This window comes from Bufo bufo, chromosome 3 (genome assembly GCF_905171765.1).
Source record: "Bufo bufo chromosome 3, aBufBuf1.1, whole genome shotgun sequence".
In the NCBI taxonomy this organism is placed as follows: domain Eukaryota; kingdom Metazoa; phylum Chordata; class Amphibia; order Anura; family Bufonidae; genus Bufo; species Bufo bufo.
In genome coordinates this window covers 543,184,818-543,202,710 of record NC_053391.1, presented here as the reverse complement: position 1 = coordinate 543,202,710, position 17,893 = coordinate 543,184,818, and the positions used below count along the sequence as shown (strand labels likewise).

Below are 17,893 nucleotides of genomic sequence, written 5' to 3'. Positions count from 1 at the left end.
TGCTACCAAATGCCATAGTGCCCCCATAATGTTCCAATACAAAAGGCCCCTTTAGAGCCCCCACTTCCCCATAGTGCCCCCAAATAATGCCCCTATAGTAACACCAGATGCCCCATAGTGCTGCTCTCCCCTATAGTGCCCCCCAGAATGTGCAAATAACTTTTAAAAAAAGCCCCTTTAGAGCCCCCAGATACCCCCATAATGCTCCTCTCCCCCATGGTGCCCCCCCATAATGTGCCAGCAAGAAATGCCCCCATAGTGCCAGCTCCTCCAATAGTTCCAGCTCCCCCCCCCATAGTGCCAGCTCCCCTCATAGTGCCAGCTCCCCCCCATAGTGCCATCCCCCTTATAGTGCCAGTTCCCCCTTATAGTGCCAGTTCCCCCTTATAGTGCCAGCCCCCCCATAGTGCCATCCCCCCCATAGTGCCAGCTCCCCCATAGTGCTAGCTCCCCCCATAGTGCCAGCTCCTCCCCCATAGTGCCAGCCCCCCATAGTGCAAGCCCCCCTATAGTGCCAGCTCCGCCTATAGTGTCCCCCCATAGTGCCAGATCCCACCCCCATAGTGCCACCTCCCCCTATAGTGCAAGCCCCCCCATAGTGCCAGCTCCTCCCCCATAGTGCCAGCTCCCCCTATAGTGCAAGCCCCCCCATAGTGCCAGCTCCTCCCCCATAGTGCCAAGCCCCCCATAGTGCCAGCACCTCCCCCATATTGCCAGCCCCCCCATAGTGCCAGCCCCCCATAGTGTCAGCCCCCCCATAGTGCCAGCTCCCCCTATAGTGCTCCCCCATAGTGCTAGCTCCCCCAAAGTGCCAGATCCCCCCCCAAAGTGCCAGATCCCCCCCCATAGTGCCAAATCCCCCCATAGTGCCAGATCCTCCCTATAGTGCAAGCCCCCCCATAGTGCCAGATCCCCCCCATAGTGCCAGATCCCCCCTATAGTGCAAGCTCCCCCATAGTGCCAGATCCCCCCCATAGTGCCAGCTCCCCCTATAGTGCCCCCGCATAGTGCTAGCTCCCCCAAAGTGCCAGATCCCCCCCCATAGTGCCAAATCCCCCCCCATAGTGCCAGATCCCCCCTATAATGCCAGCCCCCCCTATAGTGCAAGCCCCCCCTATAGTGCCAGATCCCCCCCCATAGTGCCAGCCCCCCGCAGAGAAGAAAAAAACAAAACACTAATACTTACCTCCATCAGCAGCGATGCAAGCCTCTTCTGGCCTGTGTCCCTGCTGTGTGCTGCCGGGCTCAGGCGTCGCGATGATAATGACGTCATCGCACTGCCTGAGCCGGCCTCTGATAGGCTGCAGGCATTAGTGCCTGCGGCCTATCAGAAGAACAGGGGAGGGACACGCCTCTCCCTCCCCTGCCCCACAGCACACAGCACGGCCGCAATGACATCCAGGTCCGCGCCGCCTGTGGTGATGATCGGCGGTGCGGCCCTGAAGAATATTTATAAAAAAAAAAAAAAAAAAGTTTTTTTAAGACGGGCGGCCCAGCGGCCGTTTATTTAGGGCGGCCTGGGGGGCAATTGCCTCCCTGCCCCCCGGCCCAGCCCGCCCCTGAGCTCAACAGAGATGGGTGTTGCAACAGGACAACGACCCAAAGCATAGAAGTAAATCAACAACAGAATGGCTTCTGGAGTGGCCAAGTCAGAGTCCTGACCTCAACCCAATTGAGATGCTGTGGCATTACCTCAAGAAAGCGATTCACACCAGACATCCCAAGAATATTGCTGAACTAAAACAGTTCTGTAAAGAGGAATGGTCAAGAATTACTCCTGACCATTTTGCACGTCTGATCTGCAACTACAGGAACCGTTTGGTTGAAGTTATTGCTGCCAAAGGAGGTTCAACCAGTTATTAAATCCAAGGGTTCACATACTTTTTCCACCTGCACTGTGAATGTTTACATGGTGTGTTCAATAAAAACATGGTAACATTTAATTCTTTGTGTGTTATTAGTTTAAGCAGACTGTGATTGTCTATTGTTGTGACTTAGATGAAGATCAGATCACATTTTATGACCAATTTGTGCAGAAATCCATATCATTCCAAAGGGTTCACATACTTTTTCTTGCAACTGTATATAGACAATGACAGTAAAAAATAATCCAAAATTTTTAAATAATGGCACAGATTTGCTAATCCTCCAGATGGCATAAGCTTAGACAGACTGTATAGACCTGCACCAGTCTTACTTTGAGTCAGATTTTTACACCAGAAATTTGGCACATGTTAGGCCCCAAGCCCTTGCCGAGCCTGTTGGGAAATAAGTGTAGAAACTTGAGATACGACACATTTTAGACAGTTTTTGGAACAGACACATTAGTTAGTGTGGGTTAATATGTTTAAACTGATTTTAGCAATAGCTACAGCTATTCTGATGACACGTTCCTGTTAAAGAGCAGCTGACAACATGATTAACCCTATTAAACCAGGCATATCGCCTGGTAGGGTTGATCATGCTAATTAAAACCATATCTTTCATTTGTTTTTACCTTGTACGACTGCGGAGATACCATTACTTTTCTATTTAGGCAAATTAGTTACTTGGAGCACCGAGGGGCTGGCTGTAGACATAGAAGCACTGTTACAGCTACGCGCTGGTGCTCAGTACATTTCCCCCTCCCATTTGATTGACAGGACAAGCCAGACAAGTCAATAGGATCCTCCAGGATCTGTTACACAACAGATCCACCATGACTGTCAAGTCTCCTGTAATAATGGAAACTATTAGCCTAACATATCATGCATATGATGCAAATAGTAATATTCAACAAAAGGGAAATATCAAAATAAATTATGTGAATCCATTCCATTAACAATCTGCTATATTAATAATATTCATTACTAATAAATTACTGTATATACGTGCTGACATCTTTATAGTAACATGAAACACAAACCATAAAATTAAAACAGAAATCTTCAAACAGTAAAAACAGATTTATGTTCATTTTATATATTGAACTAATTTATATTCTGAGTGGTGTAACTAATGTACTCGGGGTGACAGAGTGCAGAATGACTCATAAGAGCTACTTACTGATAATGCAGAGGCAGCACAAACCACATATGAAGCATTCACTCCCCCGACTTTCTAGTTCATCTCAAGGACAGCCAGTGAGGTTGCAAAAATACTTCTTTATTCCTTTCCACTTTACTGTCTATGCATATTATATTCCTTTGCTGTTTTTACCAAAACAAAACATAACCACAAGATGGCGCAGAAGGGCCACTGAAGAGACCAATACTTTTGGGGGTCATGTATGAAAATTGATATGATGGCATGAGCCGCATGACACTTAAAACATGATGTCTGGAAAAAAAATCATGTGAAGCACAATGTATTGTGAGTGCAATGATTGTGGAAATGTTGCACTACAGTAACAGTAGCTGGTATGTAAATCATGCACATTGACCCCTTTGTTTTATAATATTATTTGTTCCAGGGTTACCAATGAGTAGAGTGAGGCCATAACTATAAAAAGGTGTTCATTTGAAGCCCCTAAAATGGTAACCTAAGGAGGAAATGCAGAATTGATTAAAATTAAACATAATAAATTAATAAGCAATTAAAGGGGCTAAAATGCATTACAAAAGGCTCAATTTCTGCTCTACAAAGATGGCTAGTTCTGCTGTACTGCACTAATGATCCACTTAATATAACTATACTGGGACCATCCAATATTCTTCCTTTCTACATCCTAATAAATTACTAACAGCATCCGAATACTTACTATATCTTTAATTACAGTGATATTTTAGTCCCCATCACAAATATGCAGTGGGTGCTGCCATGTTCAATGCATTAGTGGTGGGCAGGTTTTACAGAAGCAGGACTTCAATAGACAGTGCAGTCCTGTGTAGCCCCCTACCCACAGGACTCATACAAGTTTGTTCCCATGGCTGAAAGGGTTTTTGTAAAAAAAAAACTGCTGCGTCTTTCTTATGTAGAGAGCTATCGCTGCCGTGAGGGACACTGTTGCTGCTAGTGTTTTGTTCTAAGCAACTAAAAGGAGAAATCTGGGACTTAGGATAGTAATATCAGTTCGGCAGTACAGTGTGCTGTTTCGGTGCTTGGTTTAGGGACACAGTAGCTCCTGTCACCAGTTCACCAGCCGGGATGCTGAGAGTTGGACCTCAGCCAATCTTCTATTGATCACCAAAGATAGGCGATCAATATTAAACGCAAAAACACAAATGCAATAGCACTCTGCAACCAGCACTCTGCCCTGCCTCTATGCTGGATGTTGAATGAGGCATTGGTGTACATTTTGGCCAAAGCGTAATAAGCCACTCACCACGTTAAGGTCGCCTCTATGAGTGGTCCCTAACACTAGTTCCTACCTGTTTATGGGCCATGATAGCCACACAAAGTCCAGGGAGCGCAGGTACAGCATGCACGCCAGGCACACTCTGCTTTTAACCCCGTCCGGTGCCGTGACAGCTTTCATCGGATCCAGGGATGCAAGTACCAACATGCATGCTGAGCCCACTATATACTTCTCCTGGAGCCAAATGGCTACTGGTAGGCGGTTTTAAAGTCAGTATAAAACTGAGTCTACTTTTACAGGACTACCAGTAGCCATTTGGCTCCAGGAGAAGTATATAGTGGGCTCAGCATGCATGTTGGTACTTGCATCCCTGGATCCGATGAAAGCTGTCACGGCACCGGACGGGGTTAAAAGCAGAGTGTGCCTGGCGTGCATGCTGTACCTGCGCTCCCTGGACTTTGTGTGGCTATCATGGCCCATAAACAGCTAGGAACTAGTGTTAGGGACCACTCATAGAGGCGACCTTGACGTGGTGAGTGGCTTATTACGCTTTGGCCAAAATGTACACCAATGCCTCATTCAACATCCAGCATAGAGGCAGGGCAGAGTGCTATTGCACTATTTATTAAGACTGTCATTTTATTCGCTCTGGAGGAAGCGCCAAAGTTATGTAGAGGCACAGGCCTCTACCTACGTTTGGCAATTACTCCAGCAGGCTGTGTGACAGACTTAAAAGGGTTTTCTGAGATTTTAATACTGATGACCTATACTCTGAATGGGTGTGGGGTCCAAGACCTGGGACCCACTCCCATCAGCTGAAAAGGCACCGGCGTTCCTATGAGTGCTGCAACCTTCTTGCAGTTTACCAAGCACAGCGCCGAACATTGTATAGCGGCTGTACTTGGTATCACGCTCAGCCCAATTCACTTCAAGGAAAAGCTGAGAGAAGGCCGTGGAGCTACTGCCTTCTCGAACAGCTGATCAGCGGGGGTCCCAGGGGTTAGATCCCCACCAATTACATACTGATGATAGGTCATCAGTATTAAAATATTGGACAACCCCTTTAAAGGCTATGGACACCTTTGGGTACAATTTTTTTAAAATTATTATTGCATTGTACACATTTTGAGCTAAAAATAATTTTTTTCAATTGGTCTTCATTAAAAATATTGAACACCTTTCTCTGTGCAGCCTTGAGATTCTCTAGTAGCATGCTCTGAATTTTTACTTTGTTCTATCAGGCAGCTCAGCTGACGGCTCCTTATCTCTGACCTAAACACTCATTATAGTTCAATTCTTATCTTACTGATTATATTTATGACCTTTTAATAATTTAAAGATAAGGGTTATTAGATGAAAGCACAAAGTGAAAGTACGATTCACACAGCTAAATCTACACCAACTTCCTTGCTGACATAAAGATAAGCAATTTTGATAAAGGCCGCTTTCACACAAGCGAGTTGTACACTCCAGACTTGGAGCGTGAGTATGCGCCAGCTCCCGTCCTGAACTCCTAGCACTGCCGGGGTCGCATAGCATTATACTGATTCATGATTAGGGATGAGCGAATCGACTTCGGATGAAATATCCGAAGTCGATTTGCATAAAACTTTGTTCTAATACTGTACTGCTCCGTACAGTATTAGAACGAAGTTTTATGCGAATCAACTTCGGATGTTTCATCCGAAGTCGATTCGCGCATCCTTATTTATGATGCTATGTAACCCTTAGAGGCCTGGAATGTATTGGATAACAAGGGTTACATAGCATCATAAATCAATATAATGCTATGTGATCCCAGCAGTGCTGGGAGGACAGGAGCTGCCGTATACTCACGCTCAGAGTCCGGAGTGTACAACTCACTCGTGTGAAAGCGGCCAAATTAAAATGATAAATGAGCCGGGCCTGCCTACCTACCCATCACGCCCCCTTTTCTTGCCACTTTGCAAAAGTGGCGTGAGCAAGGAAAAGTTGCATAATTTGCTACAAAATGGCATGCGACAAAATCTTTGACTTACATACACCACTATTGTCATATACTGTATATATATATATATATATATATATATATAATGCCTCATATATTTTCTGGCACCATGGCAGCCCAAAATCAGTAGAAGGTGCCATGCATCAGACCAACACTGATATGATATTGCTATGGGCATAACACAGTGTACCCGTTTTACCTGAACTACACCTTAAAGCTGTCTGAGCTGAAAAAAAATTGGAGAGGGATGGTATTAAAACAACAAAAGAATGTATACGCGTCAGTTCTAACCCCTCCTGCTCCGATCCTTCCTGCCCTGGCAGTCATGCCATCATGTTCTTGGCTGCAGCAGTAATGTGCTGAAGCGGTCATGTGCACCGCAAAGCCAGTGTGGTCCTTGTAAGTGATTAGTTTGTGCATCCCTGATTTAGTGAGACAAGGAAGCAATCTTTTTTGTGTCTACATTATCTTACATGCGGGTATTGCTATCTACAGCTACAATATTTACCCAAAGAAACATCACTATCTATAGCTTACATCAGATGTACTGCTCCACCTAGCAAGATCCTATGCAATGACTTCCGGGCACTAAGTGTAAATTCTAAAATAAATAATAATAATAATAATAATAATAATAATAATAATAAAAAATTCAAATGGCCACACACCATTCCACCCAACTTTTTGGATGGAAAAAGAGGGACTTTGTGTGTAAGATCCAATCACTGGTTGTGAAGTAGGTCAAGGCTGCAGCCAGTGATTGGCTGATTCCCATCCCCAGCCGTTTCCTGCCGTGTCAAGGCAGCAGTAGGAAGTGGGGTACATCACATCTAAAGTGGCGGGGAATCACTAAGGTTCTCCCGGGACAGCTTTTTTCTTGCACAGGAATAACCCTTCCAAATTGTGCCAAATATTGAAATAATATATAAGCATATAAAGTGAGTGAGAACACACAGCTAAGGCTTCTTTCACATTAGTGTTAGCATTGTCCGGCAGGGGAACAGCTTGCTGGATCCGTACTAATGCTTGCAGACGTTTGCTGCCGGAAGTCTGCTCTGGCCCCATTCACTATAATGGGGACGGGTCAGAGATGCGGCTGCAGCACGGCAAACAAGCTGAGAGGCGGCCGGACAAAAAAAACGCAACTGGGGAACAGCCTGCCGGACAATGCTAACACTAATGTGAAAGAAGCCTAATAAAACTATTTGTCAGATCAAGGAAAACCTCCGCATTTATTCGGGGCTTTGCTTGTGAACTTGAAGCAATCCAAAGAGTGGAGGCATTGCTCTTACAAAGAATTTATTCATAAACCATCATCACGTGAAATAAATAAAACCTTTCTGTAGCAATGTAAAAGGCATCAACACAAAGATACAGCTATAAAGGCATGTAACAAAGTGCCGAGGCCCATGTACATGAGCAGATCGTGGGTTGAATAACTTGGTTTTTCCCACAATACAAGATAGGATACGGGATAAGCATCTGATCAGTTGGTGCTCGACCGCAGAGACTCCCACATAAAACTGGGGTTCCTTGTCTGGAGCGACCATTCAATCTCTTAGGGCCCCATAGACATTAGTGTATTGTCGGCCGACAGCTTAATGTATAGGGGAAGCTCCCGACTCTGCCTCGACAGATGATGTTGGGAGAGAAAAGGATCTGGTGAAATGAATATTTTCGTCTGATCCTTTTGTTTCCCCAGGAGATAAGCCGCCACCAGAAGGGTCTCGCAGCTGCTTTCTCCCCTCTCCTCATTAAATACACATACACGTTTGGGCGAGCATATATGTGTATGGGGGAGTAGGGAGCGATCGAGCAGGCCGACAGCTATTGAATGTGAGCGGCCGCTCTTTGCGTTAATTGTATCAATGAATGCTACTATGAATATCTGCTCCTGTAAATGGACCTTTACTATGATAACTCTCACCATCTTTGCAATGGTTAATGTGGATATGCTCATGGACAAAATGTAAAGAAAATCAAATCTCAAAAACAGCATAAAGTTAACCATAGACATTGGATACAACTCTGCCATGCAATGTATTACCATGTGGAGACCATTAGGCCAGACACAGACGAGCGAGTTTAATGCGAGAAACTCGCTGTGTGTGGCAGTGTGAATTCCCGTTCTGACCTCTGGTCCTCTAACAGGATCGCAGGGCATTATAATGATTTATAATGCTGCGTGTTCCTGCCAGACCAGGGATCTATTGAATTATACAGACAGCATTATGTCAGTGTAATTAAATAGATTCCAGGATCCTCAGGTCACACAGCATTATAAATCATTATAACGCTGTTCGATCCTGTCAGAGGAGCAGAGGTCAGAACGGGACCTTACGCTGTGAGTTCCTTGCATTGAACTCTCTCGGCTGTGTCTGGTCTTATAGGCAAACATCAGGTAATCTTATTTTTACTGCTCTGGTTGAAGGGTTGGCAATCAACCATATTTACCCTAAACATCAGATCAAATTTTCATCAGATTGCTGGTTGGTAATTGATTTCTTTGACAAAAGACCGCAACCAATACATGGCTGACTGTCAAACACTTGCCTAACATGTATCAGACGCTGTCAGTGGACGGTAAAAATGGTTTACCTCTGAAGGATGAAAACAGTCCAAATGGCACAAGTGCAATGAACGTTAAAACAGAAAGCTCTGATCAACCAAAGGTGGCCATGCACCTTAGATAGCGGTTTGCCTCATGTACATTCGGCTGACAGCTATTTCCCCCGCCGTTCTAACACACATGCACACTTGGCTAAGCGTGCATGTGTTTTCAATAAAGAGAGAAAGATACGGCACTGCCACACAACTCTGGTGGTAGCTTATCCCACTTGAGAACAAAGGACCAGGCATTTTTAAATCCAACATGCTTGATGTTTCGTTCACTTAACATCTGACATGAGAGAAGAGCTGGGACACCATTGCTAAATGGTCGACCATGAGTGCCAAGATCAGAAGATTCGACTGTCCATCTAATGTGCATGGCCAACTTATGGCACCATGTGTCGCTGCACAATACTCTAAAACCTGCGGCCCTCCAGCTGTTGTAAAACTACAACTCCCACCATGCCCTGCTGTAGGCTGATAGCTGTCTGGGCATGCTGAGAGTTGTAGTTTTGCAACAGCTGGAGGGCCGCAGGTTGAGCATGCCTGATCTAAAAGGAGCCCAATGTATGGTGCTATTCTAGCAGCAAGGTTTCAATGGGAGAATACCTCTGTCACCCAATAGAGTAGGTCACAATTATTCTATATACCATCTCATATCAGAGATTACAATGTTCTCCGTTTTTTTAGCCACCATATCACATGCATTATATCCAGTTACCTTCCTGCACGTGTGATATTAACAGACAACACAGTACTATGTATACTGAGCTGCGTACAGTTTTATACTCTCTGATTCCTTTACATGACCAGCATGAAACCAGCGGGATGTGGAGCTGGATCTGGACTCATGGTGCTTATAGATCTCTGATACTCGGCATGACCTGAAATAAAATATTTCGTACATATCCCATGCAATGCGATTATTTATCAGGCTTCATTCGTCTGAGCCTACTGTATGTGCACAATAGTTCTACACTTGGAAGGTTCTGAATACCGAGCTAATGTTCATCAATGACACTATTCACATTCAGAATTCTCATATTTTCACATCGTGTCCTAAGGTCTGTAACGTAGCATACTATTCCTATGGATGTCAATAATCTCTCTTTTTTATCTGTGTTTGGGCAATGGCAGAATACATGTCTGATATATGTTAAAAAAAAAAAAAACACATAAAACTGAGCTTTAACACAACCATGGACACAATATGGCGGTAAATAAAGAGAAAACCTCTGTACTCCATATTTGAATGCACCCAATTAAATGAGGTCATGATCACTGGTTAAAGGGGAGCTCTGGTTAGCAATTATCTAACACAGCTCCCTCTCGACGATAAATGTGACTGGTCAGGAAATCACTGGCGGAGATTTATCAAACTGGTGTAAAGTAGAACTAGCTTAGTTGCCTAGAGCAACCAATCAGATTCCACCATTTATTTTTCACAGCTTCTTTGAAAGGTGGAATCTGATTGGTTGCTATGGGCAACTAAGCCAGTTCTACTTTACACCAGTTTGATAAATCTCCCCCACTGTGTCCTATGTCGAGAGGGACCTGAAGGCAGAGATTGCTGGAGGACCTGGGAAGCAGTGGAACGAAAGTGGCGGTGGTCTAATAAGGTATTACTTATTTTATTATTTGTACTCCAATCTGAGCCCCTTTTTTAAATTAATCAGCAGAACAACCCCTTTAACAACTTCTTTTTAAATCCATTTGATTTTAAGGGGCAGAGTAGAAAAGTTTTTCTAGAAATTAAATATTGACAACCTATCCTCATCAATATCAGATCATTGGCGGTCCGACACCCAACTATCAGCTGTGCTGTGGCCTCTTCATAGTATACCAAGCACACCGCCGTACATTGTACAACATCTGACATTGTATCGTTGCTCTGCTTGGTTTTGCACTTCAATCCCATTCACGTGAATGGCACTTAGCTGCAGAATGCCATATGACTGATGGATGTGGTGTCACAGGCCACAGCACTTGCCTAAGCAACTGTAGCCCCTTGCAACAGCTGATAGGTGGGGATGCCAGGAGTAAGACTCCCTCCGATGCGATACGGACAGCCTATCTGGAGAATAGATCCTCACTATTTAACTCCTGGATCACCCCTTTAATCTCATATGTTTGTATAGGTTGGGGCTCTGTTTTACTCATTTACAGAGTTGCAAATATTCTGCTTAGGAGCATACTGCATGCGGCTTTATTACTCAGTTAGGCGCTCCTAAGCTCCATCTAGAAGCGGTGCGGGCAATCAGCATGTTAAGCGACTATGGAGGATATTTGAAACTTTGTATCAGAAATCAGGATTTCGACTGCTTTTTAAGGGTACTTTCACACTAGCGTTTTTCGTTTCCGGCACAGAGTTCCGTCCTACCGGAAAAGAACTGATCAGTTTTATCCTAATGCATTCTGAATGGAGAGCAATCCGTTCAGGGTGCATCACGATGTCTTCAGTTCCATTTTTTTTACGTTTTAGGACGGAGAAAATACCGCAGCATGTTGCAGTTTTCTCTCCGGCCAAAAAAACTGAACACTTGCCTGAATGCCGGATCCGGATTTTTTTTCCATAGGCATATATTAGTGCCAGATCCAGCATTCAAAATACTGCAATGCCGGATTAGTCCATCCAAAAATGTGAAAAAAATAGAAACGGAACCGTTTGTCCGTATGAGAAACGGACAGATGGATCCGTTCTTACAATGCATTTGCGAGACGGATTCGCATCCGGATCCGTCTACAAATGCTGTCCGTTTGCATGCAGATTGCCGGATCCGGCGACGGAACTGCTTGCCCGGAAAACTCTGCCACAAGTGTGAAAGTACCCTTAAGGAGTTTGACCATGCAAAACTGATGACAGCGATAGCCAGGGGACCAGTAAATACGTACCATTTGTAGAGCTTTTCTTATCAGGAGCACTTTGAATATAAACTTTTATTCTGCTCCTGCAAGTGCCCAGGGAGCAGGGATTTACTGTGAAGTGCTCTCTGCTATGACTGCTGCATCGTCCAACCAGGAGACCACTACAGCAGTCACTCAGAGCAGAGGGGAGGGTGTACAAAGCAGCCAAATGCAGCGAGTACTTCACAATAAAGCTTCGGTTTAGGCACTTGCAGAATCTGGCAGAATAAAAGTTGATGAGAAAAGTTCCACAAAAGGTATGTTGGTACTGCTGTCGCTGGCGCTCTACCTAGCACTGTCAGCAGTTTTGCATAGTCAAAACTGCTGACAGACTCCCCATAAGATATATTGGCAAAGAAATCAGTACAGAATTTAACCTATTTAGATTTAAAAATATGGTGTTTAAGCTTGAAGGCTTGTCCATGGATGTTGAAGATTGACTTCAGAGCGATTTAACAAATATGATTGATGAGAATGTTTGATTCATTCCTGATATTTTATCATCTGTCTTATAAATGGGCTTATACTTTAAATCCAGTCTTCACACGGGAAAGCCTGTGAGTCAATGGCAGTGATGACGGATAGAAATTCAACCTTAAAAATCTCTTCACAGCACACAAGAGTTAAAGGAAAATACAGCCGCCTCCAATTGATATTGCTTCCATGATATGTTTCTCTAATTTCTGAACTGCCCCATGATCAGCAGTAAAGTCTACGGCTGGCAAACACATATACCGACAAGCAACACAGTATAGCGGTGCTGCCTGTCAATGACACATAACAATTCACTCAAAAAAAGTCATAAAAATTACAACTGTTTTTAAAATCGACCTCCAAAATGTAAAAACCTTCAATCTAAGAGTATTTTACTCAACTAGAAGCGCTACATATGACACAAAATAGTCAGAGGTTGTAATATTCTAGGAAAGCATTTTGCCCGGTTTTAATGTTCGTATTGCAGAAGAAGCAGCAAAATAACAACTCCTTCCATATTTCAAATAGAAGGCTGAAAACTGTACATATGAGAGATCTTGATCTACGTCTTATATTGGCCTTTCTTTGGGAGGCTCAGAAAGAAAGGGAAAAAAGGCCATGGTCAAAAAGCGATACCACATTCTTATGCGTCATGCATCCCAATGCATGTGAACCCTGAACATTTGTTTCCTGAAGTCTGGTCGTTGTGCTACATTTCATTGCAGAGTACATCATGGTTGAGAGCTGTGTGGTTCATCTGTACGGTGTTACAGTCGTCTTCATTTGCAGACAGCATAAAGGCAGGGGTAAATGGGAAAAGTTTATGGCAGGCTGCCCGGTACTCCTCATACTGAGTATTGCAGCTTCCAAAGCTTCCATCAAGAAGTGCTTCCAAGACCTTTGTCAGACTCTGTGCAAGAGAGAGAATCACAGATCAAGATGACATTTTATAGTTGGACATTTTAATTGCCGGTACAGTTGGAAAGCTGTTTTGCTGTCACTGGTGAGGCGTTGGGGAGACAGTTTTGACAAAAGTGATTATATGTGCACAGGCCAGGCGGCACCAATCTCAGCAACGTTCAGCAACACATGGACTATGACCATGAGTAAGGCCTGAGCATCATCTTCTCCTGGCTGGGGAGGTCCCAGTAGAAACCGTACTCACATACTAAGCAAACACCTCCTGTGCAATGCTCAGGTATTTAACACTTAAAAGTTGCCTTTAGGAGCTTAAAGGGGTATTCCAGTTGTGACAAGTTATCCTCTACCCACTGGAAATGGGAGCACTGCTGGATTGGTGGGGTCTGAGCCTCTTTGAGAGAATAGGGGTCCATGCCCCCATATGAATAGAGAGGTAGGATAAGCATTTGCACTGCCACTCCATTCCTCTCTATGGTCTGCAGAATTCTCCGCTAACCGGAAGCCGAACTTTAGACGCCGAACTTAAAACAGAAGTTCGCTCAACACTAGTGCTCTGCTATCTCTGGGAGTCTCATAGGCCTTGAATAGAGCTGTGGAGCACATACTTGACCACTGCTCCATTCAAAAAGGGTACACGGGATCCCCGTTCTCTTAATCGGTGGGATATCAGCAGTCTGACCCCCACAATCTAATTTAACAGTTATCTCCTATCCAGGGGTTAGGGAATAATTTGTTCTAACTGGAACAGCTCTTTAAAAGGAGTCTTTCACCTAAAATGACCATTATAGAACACTAACCCCATGATCTGCATTATAGTCCCCATATTTAAATGCTACTTACCGTATAGCTGTCCGACGCTTATTTCCGCTAAAAAACACTTTTATTCAATATAGATTGTGAGCCCCATTGGGGACAGTTGGATGCTAATGTCTGTAAAGCGGTTTGGAATATAGTAGCGCTATATAAGTGCATAAAATAAAATAAATAAATATGTAAATTAGGTTCTGAAGGTGCACAGGGGCGGCGTGCAAGCGGCCGATGCCCAGGCACCTCGTCGCTTTTCATATGAAACCCCTCCCCTATCACCCCTCTGGCCCGCCCTAGGTTCTTCAGAAATCCAGCGCTAGCGCCGTTCAAAAGATTTGCCGCGCCTGCGCACTTCATTCCCCATTATGGGCAGAGTACGGGCCGGCACATGCGCATTAAACGCTCTTGTGCCTATACCCATAATGGGAAATGAAGTGCGCAGGCGCAGCGAATCTTGTGAACGGCGCTGGCGCTGGATTTCTGAACAACCTAGGGCGGGCCAGAGGGATGAAAGAGAAAGGGGCCTGGGCACTGGCCGTTTGCACACCGCCCCTGGGCACCTTCAGAACCTAATTTACATATTGAATAAAAGCTATACGGTAAGTAGCATTCCAATATGGGGACTATAATGCAGATCATGGGGTTAGTGTTCTAAAATGGTCATTTTAGGTGAAAGACTTCCTTAATAATGGTCTGTTTTAGTATAGGCCACCAATGTTTTATGGGTGGGGATGTGAATTCTGGGACCCCTACCGATCAACACAAAGCATATGCCACCTCTTCTTTATTGTGGTTGTCGGCAAGTGTCCCAGGAGTTTGATCCCCAGAGATGAAACACAGATGGCCTATGCTAAGGATATTTACATTCTAGAATGAAGGAATATAAAGGAGAAGTCCTGGATAATAAATATAGTGGCTGTATTACACGGTTTACCTGCACGTTCCTATCCATCAGCGTCTCATCTAGTCTTGTAGCGATGGCTATCGCCTTCTCTTGTCTTGACTTGTCTAAATAATACATCATTTTTGCTCCTGTGTAAAAAAAAAAAACAGAAAAGAATACTTGGGTGCAAAGACAATTCCATTAGCGATGGCGGGAATGCTCATGCTTTACAGCTAATTATGGAGCGGCAACTGGACTTACAACTTGTATCAATGGCAAATCACAGCCCAGGAATTAGTAGTAAACAGTAAGCAGTACCTTCGGCCACTAACACATATGTAATGGCGCCCTGTAACAAGTGATGCAGTTTACCTTGTAAGAGAGAAGAGATTTACTTAAAGGGTCACTAACTTTTCACAAAACGTTTGGTATGTCATAGACACATCAAAAGTTGTGATCGGTGCTGAGACCCCTCCCGATCCCTAGAACAAGGACAGAGAAGCGCGTGCATATGGCACTGTCTCTCCTCACTGCACGAGACAGGCTCCATAGAATTCTATGGGCCCGTCTCTATTCTGTCCTCAGCAGTGTGGAGAAAGAGCTAAATAGTCGCACACTTCTCTCACCTTGTACTCAGACCATCACCAATCAAAATTTTGGTGATAAGTTAGTTACCCTTTAACCTTGGGACAATACATTAAATGTCCGGCCTAGGAGCTGATGTGACCCATGCACATAGTGTTTGCCAAAAAAAAAAAATTGCACTCTCGTGTCCCATGACTTCTGCGGCTAATCACTGGCCTCTGCGGTCAATAATGCTGTCGCTGCATTTTTTTATTTATTTATCACATAATACTCGCAGGGGTTAAATTGGCTCCTAGGCCAGTGAACCCCTTTAGAAGTTACACACCAAGAATTTTTTTTTTATATTTTTACTGAATTTTCACAACAAAAGACTCATTGTCCTACATGCAGAAAGTTTTTAGATAAATAGACATTTTTTGTCATTAAAAGAAAATGTGTTGGAATATTGTACCCTGGTACGTTAAAGGGGAAGGCACCGTACTGCTGCACAATACACAGCAGCCTTGCTATGTGCGTAAGCTCTTAATCATCCAACAGATGCAATTTTTGAAGGGCATCTGTCAGCATGAAAATCAGCAGCAAACCAGACACAAAGCCTGTCGGGGCTGCCTCACAGAATTACATGCATACCTTTCATTCCCTGATCCTAAGGAAAACAGGTATAAATTCATAAGCTAAATAGGTCTTAAGTGCACTGAGAGCGGGCCTGAGCCGCTTGGTGCACCTTAGCTCCTTCACTGGCTACTCCCCCGTCTAGTACATTGATGAGCCATTCATCTGCACTGTCATCTCATCTATCACTGAAGTGGCCAGCAAAGGAGAGCAGAGAAACTAGGGTGCACTGGCTCGGGCCCACCCTCAGTGAACGTAAGACCTAATTAGCATATGAACCGTGGCAATAGATTGTGATGAGAACTCTGCATGTCATTTCCTGAGGCAGCCCTAACGAGGTTTGTGCCTGGTTTGGGGCTGATTTTCATACAGGTTTCCTTTTCACGGCTCTCATGTTCGGCAATCTGTCCTTGTATTCAAGTCATTAGTGGTCAGGTCTCACCCCACAACACTTGCATTGTGGCATCCATTCTTTACAGTTGAGGTTTTCTTACTGACCTGCGCTGCTTTTTACACCCCCAATCATGTCCTGTGGTATGTATTTGTGGAATAGCTTGACCACACTGTTAGTGGCTCTCCTGATTAGGCTGTGGGTGGGGTAGTTTGTTTTGAAGACGTTTTTTCTTTTCCTTTTGTCTTTTCCTATCTCATTTCTGTTCTCTGCCTTCTATCTTTTCTCCCCATTCTCCCTGCCTCATTGCTTATTTACTTTTTGCCCTTGCTGTACCATTGTTTTGGGCCATCATCACTAGGGAGTGTCATCATAATGTACTTGATATGGGTATCCACTTGTATTGTGGGACATACCCATGTGGAGTAACAGGTTGGCCGCTATGTGATACGTATGCTTTATAGTGCATTTATTTTTTGATATGGTGACACAGGACATGTGTAACATCTTTTTGAGGGTGGTAGCAGCATAGGTCAGGTGATTCTGGCACCCTTATACATCTGCTGTTTTCTGTTTATGGCCATTATACTGTTATATACTGTATATATATAGATTTTTATGCAATAAAGTGGATATTTATTTTTTGACTATATTGGGTATGTTCTCGTTGTTTGTGAGCAACATTATAGGTATATGTTCTGGTTAATGTATATGCCCTGATTTACTGTTATTGTATTGAGGCCTGTTTTGGTTTTGTCTATTCTTTACAGTGTTGGACTCCCAAAATGCCAGCTGTGGAAGGGCCCAATAGGGACACTCATAATGAAATTGATGAGGTGTAAGGTATGCTGCCAGCAAAATAAATGCAGGGACAAAGCTAGCAGCAAAAAATGAGAGCATGGTAAGGCTACTTTCACACTAGCGTTCAGAGCGGGTCCGTCTGATGTTTCATCAGACGGACCCGCTCCTATAATGCAGACGTTTGTATCCGTTCAGAACGGATCCGTCTGCATTATAACTTAGAAAAATTTCTAAGTGTGAAAGTAGCCTGAGCGGATCCGTCCAGACTTTACATTGAAAGTCAATGGGGGCGGATCCGTTTGAAGATTGAGCCATATAGTGTCATCTTCAAACGGATCCGTCCCCATTGACTTACATTGTAAGTCTGGACGGATCCGCTTGCCTCCGCACGGCCAGGCGGACACCCGAACGCTGCAAGCAGCGTTCAGGTGTCCGCCTGCTGAGCGGAGCGGAGGCTAAACGCCGCCAGACTGATGCATTCTGAGCGGATCCGCAATCCACTCAGAATGCATTAGGGCTGGACGGATCCGTTCGGGGCCGCTTGTGAGCCCCTTCAAACGGAGCTCACAAGCGGAGCCCCGAACGCTAGTGTGAAAGTAGACTAAGTCGACACCTCTCCCGAAGTACAAGTGGCACACTCAA

At 44.4% G+C, this 17,893-nt stretch overlaps 1 protein-coding gene across 1 annotated transcript in view; it reads right to left on the bottom strand.

The window, feature by feature from the left end:
* Positions 1-12,516: 12,516 nt before the first annotated feature.
* Positions 12,517-17,893, bottom strand: part of NAA16 (N-alpha-acetyltransferase 16, NatA auxiliary subunit) — a 62,926-nt gene continuing 57,549 nt past the window's right edge. Inside the window, exons 19-20 of the mRNA XM_040425399.1 lie at positions 14,914-15,011; positions 12,517-13,161 (exon numbers count right to left, since the gene is read on the bottom strand). Coding sequence (XP_040281333.1) covers positions 12,961-13,161; positions 14,914-15,011 — 299 coding nt within the window. The 3' untranslated portion in view covers positions 12,517-12,960. The remainder of the gene's footprint in view (positions 13,162-14,913; positions 15,012-17,893) is intronic.